The sequence below is a fragment of the Atractosteus spatula genome, chromosome 8 (genome assembly GCF_055471065.1).
Source record: "Atractosteus spatula isolate fAtrSpa1 chromosome 8, fAtrSpa1.hap1, whole genome shotgun sequence".
Classification (NCBI taxonomy): Eukaryota; Metazoa; Chordata; class Actinopteri; order Semionotiformes; family Lepisosteidae; genus Atractosteus; species Atractosteus spatula.
In genome coordinates this window covers 52,838,141-52,853,911 of record NC_142713.1, presented here as the reverse complement: position 1 = coordinate 52,853,911, position 15,771 = coordinate 52,838,141, and the positions used below count along the sequence as shown (strand labels likewise).

General features: G+C 36.2%; 1 protein-coding gene across 7 annotated transcripts in view; it reads left to right on the top strand.

Annotated features, from left to right (window-relative positions):
* cacna2d1 (calcium voltage-gated channel auxiliary subunit alpha2delta 1) overlaps nt 1–14,213 on the top strand; it is a 244,803-nt gene extending 230,590 nt beyond the window's left edge. For all 7 annotated transcript variants that reach the window (XM_088923201.1, XM_088923200.1, XM_088923199.1 and 4 more), the window contains 9 exons: nt 1,382–1,420; nt 1,515–1,586; nt 3,336–3,488; nt 3,932–3,984; nt 4,472–4,527; nt 4,878–5,004; nt 8,723–8,832; nt 9,770–9,852; nt 11,690–14,213. In XM_088923201.1, coding sequence (XP_088779327.1) covers nt 1,382–1,420; nt 1,515–1,586; nt 3,336–3,488; nt 3,932–3,984; nt 4,472–4,527; nt 4,878–5,004; nt 8,723–8,832; nt 9,770–9,852; nt 11,690–11,806 — 810 coding nt within the window. In that variant the 3' untranslated portion in view covers nt 11,807–14,213. The remainder of the gene's footprint in view (nt 1–1,381; nt 1,421–1,514; nt 1,587–3,335; nt 3,489–3,931; nt 3,985–4,471; nt 4,528–4,877; nt 5,005–8,722; nt 8,833–9,769; nt 9,853–11,689) is intronic.
* The last annotated feature ends 1,558 nt before the right edge of the window (nt 14,214–15,771 follow it).

Below are 15,771 nucleotides of genomic sequence, written 5' to 3'. Positions count from 1 at the left end.
TGTCATGACAATGCTGTGCATAAGCAGTGAGTCTGTGTGACCTTAAAATGAATCATTGAATCGACAACTGTTTCCCATGAGTCATTATGGTATAGGGGTTAGTCATCATCAGGGTGACCGATAACACTCAGATTTGTATCAAGCATATGCAGAGACTGTTAGATGATCCCAAATAGAACAAAGAAAGAAAAAATTGTAAATTCTCATTAAATTAGCTTTCTTTTCATAATATTACAGCATTCACCGTGGTAATGTTACGAGTCCTGGCTTGATAATAATCTCTGAACGTGTATGTTTCTAGACATATACTGCAGGTGCCCGATGATATTCCATACCAATTCACCTGTCCCACTCTACTTATTGAATGCACCAGTCATACCATGTCCAAATTGCTCTGCTAAGGGTTTATATTAGCGCTACACTATAAGGCATAATCCTTTACATTAATCTGTAATGTGGGTTACAGCTTCACACTGTTGGGGCCCTGGATTCAAGGGTGCTATTTGTGTACAGTTTGTATGTTCTCCCCATGTTCATGTGGGTTTTTCTCCAGTAGTCCACAGACATACTGTACTGGTAGGTTAGTTGGCTTCTGAGAAAATTGGCCCTGGTGTGAGCTTGTCTGTGTCTGTGTTCGCCCTGTGATGAACTGGCATCCCATCCAGGATGTACCCCATGTGGCACACTTTGCTTTCTGGGATAGGTTCTGACTTTGATCTTGAATTGGAAGGATCAGTTAGGAAATGGATGGATGGAGTACAAAACTGTTAAAATTGGGCTGTTTATTATACTTATACTTATTTATTTATTACACATTTGTGGATAGTTGACAACTCTGAGTAGAATCTGTAGGATCAAAATTTTAGAGGACCAAGCTACTACTGCTGCTGAGTAAGAAGAAAGGTCTTTTCTTTTAATAATATATTATATTAAGTTGGTATTTGCCTACTCTTATGCATGTTCATTTTCATTTTTGTGCCATCTAGTGATCTCTATAATATATGTATAAAAACAGTCGCCTAGCCTATTTATCTATATTAGGTAGTTACCTAGACGTCTACTAAAAGAAAAATATGGTGTCGTATACAGTATTTGTGACATAAACTTAAGCAAGACGTTCTTAAACTTACCGTGTAGGGAGTATTTGCTAAAGGATAAAAATCTGTGGAGATAATTAATGATGGGTTTTATTTACACTTTTGTCCTTCTGTAAGGGTATTGTAAATGTGGAGAGCCTAATAAAAGTAAATATTTTCCTATCAGAATAAATATATGTAAACATTTATATATAGAATTTGTATTTTAGCACAGTTGCACAAAATTATTTTAGGATGTGAAAAAAGTAATTATTAAAGTAAGCAATGTCAATTCTTCCTTTCAGTGCAATAGCGAGATATGTGGCTGTGAAAAGAATTCTAAGGTATGTTTCCCTACATCCCTATATGTTTTTTAAGCAATTTATTTTAAACCATATGTTCACTTCGACCTGATTTTATCATTTTTCTTAATTGCAGCTTGTCGACTGTGTGATCCTTGATGATGGTGGATTTCTCTTGATGTCCAATCAGGACGAGTACATTGATGAGGTAAATCCTAAAATATCAGCACAAATACAACATGTCATGTGAGAAGAGACATATAAGGATATTGACCGTACAGTCTGTCTTTTCAGAAAAAATAGGGTTTTTCAGACTAAGGGTTAACATTACCTCTTGGGTATGTGATATACCCAACCAAGTTATGGCACTGAAGGTCCTGACTGGATCAGGCAGCAGTCATCCTGCACACTGCATGTAAAATGAACAAATTGATCGAGGGAGCAACAAATGAACGCGCTACAGGAAGCCGACATTGCCACCCAACCCAGGTCCTGGACCAAGGCTCCTTTGAAATCCAGACTCCCTACAAGACAAACAAATTGTAGTCAGCAAAGCAACAAATAATAGGTTTATTCCATGCGGAAAAGAGAAGAAGGAAAACACAACGTTTCGGCCATGGAGCCTTCTTCAGTTGTAAAGCAATTGTAGTCATCATCTAACTTGCAAGGCTGTGCATACTCGGTATTCCAAAGGACACAAACAAGTGGACCAGTGTCCTAAAATACAATGTGCAGCACAGATTCATTTCAGGGGGCACATCTAGTGCACTTGAGACTGCCCCTCAGAGTAGTGGCAGAAGAGTGTTGGGCCAAAAGGGCTGGTTCATATGAAAACGTGAACCAAAATGGATAGAAGGGCCAGGCATGGTGGAGAGTGTCCAGAGATCGGACCACAGATATTCCTAGCTTGAAGAGAGAGGCTTCCATACAGTATGCTTGTGAGGTTAAGGATAGGAGCCCCTTGAGAGGCCTCTAACCAAGACATCAAGTGGAGACATTCCCTGATCACAATACCATGGTACTGTAGCCTGAGCCACCCACAGTAGCTTGGGTTCCGGCTCAAAGAGAGATTTGATGGGGCCAACCCAACCAAAACTATGATTCCCTAAGAGGTTTGAACAACTTGACTAGCATTGCCAAAGCTAGTGCTTATTTTGAGCGCTCATGATGTTTGGCCTCCAGCAAGGCTCCAGACCAAGCACAATCTGAAGAACCACACACCACTGTGGGGCTCATTGAGGCAGAGTGAGAGACAAAGAGTACTACCACCTATAATTATTGGAAATCCTGTTTGTCAAGTCAAGTCAAAACTAGCACTTTTTCAAGCATATACTATATTGACATTAATTTGGCAGATGTCTTCAACCCAAATTCCTGAAAATAGTTTGTGACAATTTAAAGGACATTCACGTTTAATACACATTCAAAAAAATCTTTGTGTCATTATCGTAATAAAAGATGAAATAGTAACAGCTTTAATTTTATTTTCCTTTTCTTCTCCTAATTAGAGTCAGATGTTACTGACCTCCAATCTGGTACCCTGATGTTAAAAAGCAGGTTTTGTTTGGAGAATTTAAAACTAATTTCATGTTTTTGTCTTGATCAGTTTTAGCATTTTAGCACATGTTTTTAATCAATATGTTTATTAGCTTTTAGCATATTTAAAAGAATTACTAAATGCATGGAGTTAAAATGGTAAATCTAATTACACCAGCTGTGCAACACAATGCAATGTGTTGTTTACAACCTTGGCAAAAGTCTGAAAAAACCTGTGAACTGGTGCTGCCACTGAATAGTTAGAAGAAGTATGAACGTGTAGCTTCTTAAAGTCATTTGCTGTTCTGTCTTGTGTTAGCTGATTCCATGTCATTCTAGTGTTTTTTCAGCTTTGTCACGAGATTGTATGTTCATACAGTACAAGTGATGTTCTAATTTGTACTCTATTTAATCTGTGTAGATTGGGCGGTTCTTTGGAGAGATCGATCCCATTTTGATGACGAACCTTGTGAACACTTCTTTGTACGCCTTTAACAAGTCCTATGACTACCAGTCTGTCTGTGATCCTGACAGAGGCCCCAAAGCTGCAGCTGGCCTGCGTTCTGTTTTTGTTGTAAGTTAATCAATCACAGCTTGACTACACTCCACATATGAATCATGAGCCAGAATTGCAGATGCTGGAAATTGCATTGCATTTAAGACTTGCGTGCAAAATACTGCTAAAACAACTCGCCTCGTAATTCACCACAAATCCGTTTTAGTTTGGGATTTATCCCAACATCTTGTTTTTTGTGAAATTTAGCTTGATGGCTACTAGATTGCTGACAAATAAATCTGACAATACGGTAATTGGATAATATTTTAGGATAAACGATTTTCATTGAATTATGATTTAATGTTTTTCTTTCCTTTCATTTTATATTCATGGTAGAGATTACTTTGGAAAGGAAACATGATTATATTCTAGAAGGATACAGAAACAAAGACATAGTCCTATTTAGAACAAATGGTTTTATTAAGGTGTTTTTCTTAACATGTCATCTTTATTGTCCTCAGCCAACAATAGCTGATATATTAAATATAGGCTGGTGGGCTTCGGCAGCAGCTTGGTAAGTGATGTAATAGATTTCTTTTTATGTATGCATTTTTAACGTCAGACTCTCGAGGCTTTATTTTAATAGTGAAATTGCACTATTAATTTCTTTTGTCAACTCTAAAGGAACTCATTATAGTTTTTTTCCATCTAAGTAGTTTTCATTTTCTAATATATAATACCTTTTCTATTTTAAGCACTTCGGAATAAATGTTTTCTTCAAAATAAAGCACAGGGAGCACTAGGAAGCTACAGTTACTACCAAAGCAAGACTGACATCAGCTGGAGGTCATTATGTACAACATAATATATAGTTTTATTGTTAACACTGTTACAGTATATCACTGTACTTTTCTTTAAATTTAACATAAGAACATGATATTGAAAAGTTTTAAATGACTATGTTGAATTCCTGAGTTGAATTGCCTTTATTTTCTTAAGTTGTTGATTTCCCTTCTAATCGAATATAACTGTAGAAATGACTGCCTGTCTTTGTTTTATAGGTCGATAGTACAGCAGCTATTTGTTAGCTTTACTTTTCCAAATTTCCTGGAAGCTGGTGAGTGGACTGAATTCATGAAATATGAATTTTAAAACACTACAATAAGTTTCAATAGTCTGTCTTTTGTTATCAACTCCATGGAGTCTTGCTAGTGTCTGTCATTCAGCAGCCTAGGTTTATGAAGCCTTCCAATGTGAAGACATTTAGCAATTGCTATTTTGATATATTCAGTAGTTAATTGATAAATTTCAATTTCTTAAACAGTTTTCCAAAAAACAATGCCGATTTTTTTTTCTTGAAATGTCCTTTTTGGGGTATCTTATCATGCAATAAAATACATTGTATCTCAAAATATTATATATATATTCCAATATATTCCTTATTGATCATTTTCAATGTATTTACAGCGGACACAGAAGAAGAGCAAACTGCAGCTCTTTCAAAGGAGAGTTGTATCACTGAACAGACTCAGTATTACTTTGACAATAATAACAAATCTTTCAGTGGGGTGCTAGACTGTGAAAACTGTTCCAGGTAAGAATAAAAACAGATCTTTTTAATTGCCTGGTCTTAAATCACTTAATGTATGTCAAAATTTGGTAAACTGTCAAAGATGTCTGAAGGGATGAACCATGGAGAGGCAGGAGAGCGGAAAAATACCCATATGCGTAGCGGCAGAACGGGGGATTAGCCCGGGCTCACCAGTTCAGGAGTCATATAGAAACCAATGCCCTCAGGCAGCAGACGTGGGGCGACCTGGATGCTAGGCAGGTCTCAGGACATCCAAACATCAATGCTGAGCGAACGAGAATCAGTGACCTGAAATACATAACCCCAGAGAGAGAGACACCGGAAGGACAGCAAAGCACAGGAAACTAGGGACAGGACAGAGTAGGAGAGCCTTCTGGCTGCAGAGGGCATGACAGTACCCCCCCCCTTCATGGGCGGCTCCTGAGGCCCATACAAATAAGTGAGCTGCACAGCACTGGGGGGAGGAAAAACCTCATTTAACTGAAAGGAAGCCTCTGGGAGTCCATGGCTGAGAGCTTCCCCCTCCTCCAGGGTATAAACCTTTATTGGGTAGAGGAAGGGGGGGGGTCAGGTAGAGCTCCGGAGACTTAAAACAAAAAAAGACAAGTACACAAGCACAAACCACAACAAAGATAAACCTGGGAGACCAGGGAAATGGATCACAAAAAACAGAAAGGAACCAAAAGTTCCAAGACACACAGGACAGGGAGACCATAGAGAAGGGGAATCCAGGAAGTGAAAAAATCAAAACACCAAGCAAAAAACAAAAATAAAAACAAAAACCCAGGAAAAATACCGCAGACTGGGCAATAGGCACGTTCATATTCTGTCACTATTATGGGAGTGGACAACCCGAGGAAAGCCAGACCGCAGCCCGCTCACAGGCACGGATGTCAGGAAGGTGATATCCAGCAATTCGAAAGGGAGAGAAAAAAAGGCTCACCACCCTATCGCTAATATCGGAGTGGACAACCCAAGGAAAGCCAGGCACATGGCCCGCTCACAGGCACAGGAGTCAGAAAAAGCATCTCGCCATATGAATACGAGAGCTAACAGAAAAAAAAAAGCCCAAAGAAAAAAAACTGCGGAAAAACAAAAAGCGCTTCTCACGGGGGTAAGTAGGAGGCTCAGCATTCTGTCACAGATGTCGGAAGGGACGAACCGTGGAAAGGGAGGAGAGCGGAAAAAGACCCATATGCATAGCGGCGGAACGGGGGATTAGCCCGGGCTCAGCAGTTCAGGAGTTGTATAGAAACCAAAGCCCTCAGGCAGCGGACGTGGTTTCGACCTGGATGCTAGGCAGGTCTCAGGACATCCAAATGTCAATGCTGAGCGAAGGAGAATCAGTGACCCAAAATATATAGCCCAAGAGAGAGAGACACCAGAAGGACAGCAAAGCACAGGAAACTAGGGACAGGACAGAGTAGGAGCGCCATCTGGCTACAGAGGGCTTGACATAAGCAAATGACAAACATTCTTTGAAGTGTTGTCTCTGGGTCTAATTCATTGTATTTACTAGATACGTCTGTCAGAGTTGTATAAATATATATCAGAATATACAATATCCTTAGATATATATTTCAGCAGTTCTTTGAGATCCTTATCAATACTCCATAGAGACAAAAATGTTTAAAGTTATGTGTGGTGTAATTCGCCTGGCTGGAAAAACAGCAACCAAACTGTAATGGTGAGGCTGACCAAACCCCCCTTTTGATTTGCATGAGCCAGGTGTAAGTGGGTTGGTGAAAAGGGTGAGTTCAGGAGGTGATACTGTATATATACATAGGAAAGCAGTAGTGGGTGAGGTTAGGATCTGACCTTTCCCTGAATATCTGTTTAAAAACTCCATTTAGTGAGAGCCTGGGTAAAATATTTGGAATGATGCTCACTGAAATCGGAGAAAAGGCAGAGCAGGACATTTTATTTACTGCACAATACACATTAAAATATTATATCATTGTACTATTATGTAGAACTTTCTTGTTTCTGAAATGTCTTTGCAGACATACAGTACAGTAGGTATTACTGATTAATAGTGAAGGTAGAAACAAAATACTTGCCATTTGTTTTTGACTTTTAGACCTATGACGGAGAGCTACAGGAAAGTAACCTGGTAATGAATGATATAAATGCATCAATTTCATCAATTTCCCTACGGGATTAATAAAGTATTATCTATCTATCTATGAATGTGAATGCAAACCATCAAAGAATTTAGGTTTCTCCTTCCTTCAGTGTTTTTCACTCACTCTTTTAGTTATTATTCATGTTTGATTGTCTTCCATGTTTAAAATCAACTTGCAAAATGAGATTGCAGCAGTCAGCATTACATTTAGTAAAACTAGATTCAGAGCAAATAAAAATTGCTCTAATTTATTTCTCATCATTTCTCATCTGCTATTAGAGATTTCTTTGGTCTGAGGTTGTAATCCCTAAATGGTTTAGGGATTAGATTTGCTTTAATTAATTTCTCTGGTACTCTGTTAAATTGTCTTACTTTGTCAAATCACAAATGTTGGGACCTAGAGGGAGATCTAGAGGTCAAGGTTGCATAATGTATTCATTTATATATGAAATGGGATTTCCTGTGAAAACTGACATCAGAAATAATTCCTCAAAACCGACTGTATTCATTATTTTACCCTTGTGTTTAATGAACCTCTAAAAATGAAAGCAAGTTCATTGCATTTATATCATCATTGGCACAATTATTGAAGAAAAGTGCTGAAATTCTTTGTAAATAGGAAATTAAAATTAATTTTAGTTGCATCTAATTTAGCCTCCCAATCTATTCCTCCATTCAAAAGTAAGGACAGCACCATGCATAAACATGTCTTTGAAATTAGGTTGCTGTTGTTTGTGCCTGTCATTATTTTTTGTATTCAGTGATATACAGTAGTGTTACTGTTATTGACAAGAAAAAAATGCCTTTTGATTTATTTTGATTTTTGCTGTGTGTATAATATGATAAGAACAATCACCTTCAGGTGCAAAATATGTAAAGTATTTTACTGAGTATTGGGAGAGTTTTCATCTGTGGTTATTTCCATTCAATTGCTTGGGAGAAAGTGTTGTACTGTAACTGTGTGAAAATACAACTATTTTTAATGTTAGATGAATCTCTGAAATAGAATAAATCTAAATGATACACAGAAATATTTTACTGAAGATTTAAAATATTTAATTGAAAATGTTAATAATGTTGTTTTGTGCCAACTTGGGGATGTGAGTAAATAATGTCTATAATACTCCATGATGTTCTGTGACAACTCGGAATCACAGTTTTAATGCATCAGTTGAAAACTGAGCTTTAAACAGTTTCACTAAAACAAGATCACCTAACGGTCACGGTGACATTCTGCTGAGTAATTAAGAACCATAATTCCTGGACCTTGCTAAGGAAACTGCACCAGAAAACTGTGCTCAGTTAACTTGCATGTAAGCCCTGCATTCCCTGTTTTGTGATGATGACAGGCAGACTATAGTACTTCTATATGAACCAAGCCAGGGGAAAATTGAACAAGCATAGGACCAGAAATTTCTTTTGGCTTGGGCAAAAGGTAATCTTAACACATGTGGAGACTCACCCATTGTAGCTTCTTCAAAAGGACTCACTCCTCCCTTGACTCCATTGCTGGAGAGAAACACTATGTCCCTTTTTATTATTTGAGTGTCCTACAGTATGTACTTGGGTGTCAGTCTTGTCTATTGTTTTTTGCAGGATATACCGTGCTGAAAAGTTACCGAACACAAACCTATTATTCCTGATTGTTGATGCCAAGGAAACCTGCCCATGTTCTACTAAACCATTAATACAAGCAGAACAGCCCTGTATCCTTTAAAAATGACATTTAAAATTTGTGGGGGGGTGTCGCAAAAGGGTTGCATATGTAACCTAGACCAAATAACAGTGAAAGCAATTTGATTTTAATTGTTTTTTTTTATTTTAGATACTAGATTTACAGTAAGGGGAGATTAATGAGAGCTATTTCAGGGGCGGCGCAGTGCTAGCTTTAAGCTTTAGAAGCTGTAAGCTTCTGGGTTTGTTTCCATTTTGAGGTACCTGTCTATGTAGTTTGCAGGTTGCCTCCACATTCATGAGTTTTTACCAGCTCCTGAAGACAAGCAGGCTTGGTTTAATTTGGCTGCTCAAAACTATATTCTTTTCAGGTGTGTATGTATGTGAGGGGGCATTTTAAATGGGGTTTAATATCTGTGGGGGTGGGGGCTGTGTTATCAGCAACGGTTCCAGTTATGGGACTGTACAGAAATAGTCCCAAATGAGCATGATGAGCTGAAGGCTTCCTTTCATTGGTAACCTTTTTCATGTTCTTAAAATTAAAATATTATGCAAAAAACTGAATGTTCTTTGTTTTGTTCATTTGGAGATTATGTAATCACTCAGAATGTGTTAATATTACAATAGGATAACTAATATATCATAAATAATATTTATACATATTATATACATAGTATATACTGTACAGTATCAAGTAGTTTAAATAGGCTCAAACCCGAAAAAGGCTCCACAGCCAAAACGTTGTTTCCTTTCTCTCTTTTTAGCATGGAATAAACCTTTACTTGTTCCTGTATATACAGTATATTACTTATAAATTAATGTTAACAAATATTATATATAAATGTATAAAATACTGTTTAGATGATAATGTATTATTATATATTGTTGATCATAATTATTATTCATAAGATATTGCTGTTCCTTTCATCCCATTGAATGAAATATGAGTTCTTAACTGGGTTACTACAGCTAAAGGACCGGATCCCTGTGATTTAGTTCACAATCCAAGATACAGGAAAGGACCCGAGGTCTGTTTTGATAATGATGAAAATGTAAGTTACACTGCTCAATATCAAAGTCAACACCTTTACCTGTTAAGTACAGAATTTTTTTTTTAATTCATCACAACAAAATTATTGTTTAGAACTTCCGTATTATTACAAACAACTGCATTTTATTTGCTTATTTAAACTATTTTGTATTTTCACAAAACATATGCTTTGAGCCATACTTTATTAATGTGCTTTTATTAACTTAAATACTGGCTGCCTTTTCTTGCATTGTTTCTGTATTAAAAATAAATTTGTATATATTGAGCTTTCACACATTAGGACTCAATCATAAGATCATGCAAGTAAAAGTTATGAAAAGTTATGCAGTTTAAATAAAAGTTAATAGCATATTGCAAATACACTAAATTGTTAATTTAAATTTGGCATACTGTCTGCAAATAACATTTTCCAAAATTCAGGAGTGTTTGTTTTTTGGAAGGGCAGATGCGAACATGAATTTTGAAATCGATGTCGTTATGCTACAACGGGTGTTTAAATATGTTCCAATTTGGTAGTGATCCTGGAGCAAAGCGACAAAAATGCATCCCCCCAAAAAAAAGTCTTTCTGTGTGAAAGCCTGATGCTTGCTTGCTCGATGTGTCTGCTGGAGCGGTTTGACTCATGTTAGTGTCTTTTGGTTCGTTTCTGTAATGGTGGAAACGTTTTCCTTTTCGTGACGCTCACTCTGATTCTACCCAAGGGGATGCTCTGTCTTCTTTCTTTCTTTCTCGGGTCACATTAACTCTGCTAACTGCCAGCCAAATCTTTGCATGACTTCTCATTCCGTCTGTCTTCTTGTGTTTTGTTTTCTTCGTTTTCTACTCGCTACTTATGGCCGTTATTAATAGGATGAGCCTATATGCACTACAAGTCGTGCCTCTGCCATGGCGTCAACTCCTCTCTTCATTTTACTGCAAGTGTTCATGTGGTGTAAAGGGTCAGTTGTTTTTTCTTTTTTATTTATGCAGGTTATATAGCTACTTGTACATTTGAGCATATTCGCTAATTGTAGCGGAAGTTAAGTATCCAGATTTTATCTTTGTTAAGACCCCAGGTAGCTTCGTTTCAGGGGTCGAACAAATGTTACAATGTCTTAAGCTTGTTCAAAGGCAACAACATTTTAAGCCACTAACAAATCTAACAAAGCTGAGCATGAAAGGTAACATCCAGACTTTGTATTGAATGTGTTGTTCGATGACTTGGGTCATTTAATATTGCCAGTTTCATTTTAAGCTTTTGCCTAAACAAGTGCTGTTTTGATTTACTCTGTATTTCTGCATTGACAACACCAGAGGCACTGTTTTTGTAAGCCCATGGACTCGGTGCAGTTAGAGATCAATGTGTATGATAAAGCACATTGAACAGTTGATTTGTTATCTATCACTTCTAAAGTAAACCAAATAATAACTCCCAAACCTTATATGTATTTGGTGCTTTAACAGACTATCAGGAAAATATTTTAAGACAAGATAAAAATGCTTTTCTTCCCATTATGATCAGTAGTTAGTTTATAGAATCCTGTTCCTTTTAGAACCTGTGAGCTTTGGGATGAACATGAGAAACAGCAAACGTGTTTGCTGGTTTATGACACCATGTATTATATAATATAATACAGGTAGACAGTACATTTCCTAAATAGGCATTTTGGAACAGCATCTTCATATAACAGGCTATAACCCTAAGGTATCTATTGATTTCTTAATAAGTATTTACAATCAATGCAGCATCATTGACTTTAACTGAAATCCATTTTACAAATAGGAGGAAATGATGGGGATAGTTCACCTATGTGCATGTATGTGTTACTAACTTACCTATTCTTCTATCTTCGTGACAGGAGGATTATACTGACTGTGGTGGGGTCTCTGGTTTGAGCCCATCACTGTGGCCAATGATAGGAATTCAGCTTGTGCTACTTTGGCTTTTAACTGGATCAAGACATTACCCTTTATGACCTCAGAAACAAGGACTGAGCCCCATAACGCATACATTTCAAGATCCTGCCAAATTTTGTTTCTGAGATTCTAAGGCAACAGGGGGAAACAAAAATAAATTGACCCAGGAAGTGAAAGACAGATTATGACATGCCTGGCCTAACTGAGCCTGGGAAAGCTTGTTGAAATCCATTAAGAAGAACAAACCATCTGAAGCCAAATGTTTCCACAATGGCAGAAGTGTGGACCGTCTGCTTCTTAATCAGAATGGTGAAGGGAAGAGGTTACTTTCTTTATGTAGTGATTTCTTGGTGAGCTTCTTTGTCAAACAATTGTACTGCCAGACAAATGAAATTCATAAACACGTCAAAGTCCTGCCCCTAGATATTGTTTTGCAGTATTTTTGTTGGCTTGGTTGTTTAATTTTCAGAGTGTAGACTGGCTAGCCACTCACTGTCCAGCTGTTACAGTATGTGGATAAAACCATGCCAGACAAGTTCTTGCTTCAAAAGTAAGAACAGAAAAAAATGTAAAAGTAATGTATGTAAAGTTATGTTAAAAGAAATATTGAGAGTGAAGCCACATTTTCTTGGTTGTGTTGTTCATATACATTTTGGGTGCTAATGGCTTATCTACTGTAGATGTAATATAAGCAATTAGGCCAGAAACATTAAAATTCTCTTTAAAAAATACATGTACCATTTTTTCAGTTTAACAAATGAATTGCATTATATTCACACCTGTGTTGGCTTACTCTCACTTTTACAAAGTAATTGAATATGAATTTCTGTTTTAAAGAAATACAAGATCTTTGATTTTGTAATATTTTCAACATACATTTTGTTTAATATAATGGCTATTGTAAACATTTAACACTTTAAAAATGTAAAAATATTAGAAGTGTTTACTCCACCAACCTCTGTCTTTTGCGTTGGTCATTTAATTTAAGTCACTTAATTAGAAGATAAAAAAACTGTTAGTGACTACCTTAAAAGAACAAGATATTCCTGTCTTGCTCAATCATGCCAAAGGTAATACATTATTTATTCAGTTTGTTGGTACATTTTAATTTAATCAAAATTTTAATTTTAATTTTGCAATGCAGCCTAAATATTGAGAGATAGCCAAGCCTCTTTATAATGCTTAAAGCTTGTGAATGAAAAGAATCTTTATGTGTCACATTTTTTATTGTTTTTGCTAAAAATAGTACTTTGCATGATTTTTCTTTTTGTTTTAATTTTATTTAAGTAGTTTTGGATTGTAAATGTTCTTACAAAGGACAGCTGCAGTGGAAATGTTTATTTTTTTGGGGGGGGGGGTGGAAAAGTGCAGTACATCTTATTAAGGTCTCACCATCTTTTGTGCAAGTACCCATATACTGTAATCTGCAGTGAAGAAAAACAATGTTGTGTATAGCCTGGCAAACCGATTCCATTAGTGAAACATCATTATTTGGATTAAGTATAAGTCAATCTTACATTGACTCTGCTTGTTTGTATTGACTTTACTCTAGGGCATAAAGAACATTTGTAGAGTATTACAATAGGTCTAAGAAAAGATTTTACACAATCAGATTGTACCTGATTTGAACATTTGAATATTTAACCTTTTTTTTCGGTGTTTATACATAAGGTTTCATAAAGAAGCTCTGTTTCCCTTAAAGGCCAAACAAAAATAATCAGCCAGAAGCTATAATATAGAATCCTCTATTACCAGGATGTTAAATCAAATTAATCTGAAAACAAACACAAGTATCAGATTGAACAAACCAGTGGAAGCAGCCACATCATTAAAACAACATATACGACTTACAGAATCAGCTGTAACATAATAACTATCGTTCTGTCAGTTTTTGTCCCATGCTTTGTGATTATAAGCTGCAGTGATTCTCTGTCTGCTTTATTCTTCACTATTAGCTGTTCTCCTGGCTTTGAAAATAAAGGTAAATATTTTAAGAACACGACATCCCAAAAAAGTCATAGCTGCACATATTATATTCATTTGGTACGATTTCTTATTTTGTTATTTTTTCTTTAACTCATTTTGAAAATTAGCTCTTATTTTCGGAAAATGCCATGGGCCAGAATTAGTTCAAAGCAGCTATAAGACCTTTCACTTTATGATTTATGATAAATGCTATGTGGTTAATGAATACAATTGCATTACACCAGCTACAGGTAGTTATTTCCACAATGGTAACTTTTTGAAGTTTAAACATTTTACTAGGCAGAGTTACAGTACAGACAATTCATTTTAACATCCACAGTGTCTGGCACCAGCAAAACGCAGACACTCGTTTTCTTCTTTTTTGTTTAGTTTATGACACACTTGTCGTTCATGGTTTCATTTTTTTCTATGGGTTTCTTCAGTGGTGTGAGCTTAAAAACCATTACATTATTTTTTGTTGATTGAAATTGTGAAGCAAAATATTCATTAATGTTTTTTAGCTAAATTGTGTTGTTGTTATTATTTGCCAAGTTTGGAACGAAAATGATAAATTGTCATATTTGCTTACAGTGGAATCTCTTCTCCCATGACTGTATCCTGGTAATGTGCTGATTAATTCTACTATATTCTCTCCAAAGCCTACAAATGCTGCTGTAATTCAGGCAACAGTCAAGATTAATGTACAATTTTGTGGGTGGCCAACAATGGAAAAGCTTTTTTTCTTGGCTGTATTTCAGAGATCTGTATCTCTGCTTTTCTTTGAATTTTCCAGCCTTAAGATGCATAAAGCAGGACTCTTGTCATTTTGTTTTACTCAAAAGGTCCTGAACCCTTGTTGTAAGATAATGTCAAACTGGCAAAAAATCATACATTTGCAAAATATTAAAAACACCCAGCATAATTTCCACGTTTTACCATTGTATATTATATAAAGTCTCAAGATGATGTGCCATATGATTTTCAACTACCTGTTCAAAGAAACCTAATAAAAGTGGAAGTGTAGAAGGGGTCATGAGACCACCATACAGGCATACTTTGATGACATTGCTTCCTTGCTGCATGGCTTAATATCAGTGACAAACAATGAGAATATAATATTTATACTCCTATTTAGGTATTCAACTTGCAAAAGTATAATACAGTGAATATTATATTGAAGCCTTTGTTTTTAATTATCGAACAGCACTACTGCCATTTTCCTGAAAGTGACAGCCTCTGATTTTTAGCTGTGCAAGTCTCAACATCTTTAGAAGCACAATTGTCTGTGCAGTGAAGCTGTTTCCCCAAAAGAGGAAACAGCTGAAGGTAATGCTGCAATTAGCTTGAATTTAATATGTATAATTCTATGCTTGGAAGAGAGTCATGTGCACTGTAAGCACCAACAAATAGGAATGGGGATAATTAAACTTTACACAGAGTATTGGAGGCTGTTTTTGTTCCAATACTTGCTAAAAACAGAAGCTGTCACTTTAGGATCAGATATCGCAATGTGATTGAAAGTGTATTTGATGCTGTCAATGCTATTTGTGCAGATTGTCTGGATCATGCTTTTTCTGGACTGTTTTCTTGAGATTGCTTGATGTGTGTTTAATCAGAGGGCCCCGTAACTGCAAAGCGCAGGTAACACACAGGCCACTCTTTTAACTTCCCTTGATTGTGCTTTAATACATTACACTTTTGTGGAACTTGACAAGCCTGAATCAATTTTGTATAAATTTGTACAATAATGTTATTAAACAGAAAAAAAGTGTTTATAATCCTAGAAATGTTGTGTTGATTCTTGTGCAAATACAGTATATTCAGAATAAAGATTTATCATTATTCTCTCAAATGTCCTTTTATTAAAAAACAACCAGCAATTTCTATTTGAAATTGCAATACATACAGTAAAGTTGTAATTGAATGATGACTTGTAGACCTATGATAATTACGAGGATGCATATACTGTACCTGATTGGTTTTAATTATGGATATTACGACGTCTGTTTGAGATTTTGTGACCCTTTATGTGACCAAAATATTGATGGTTTAGATCTGA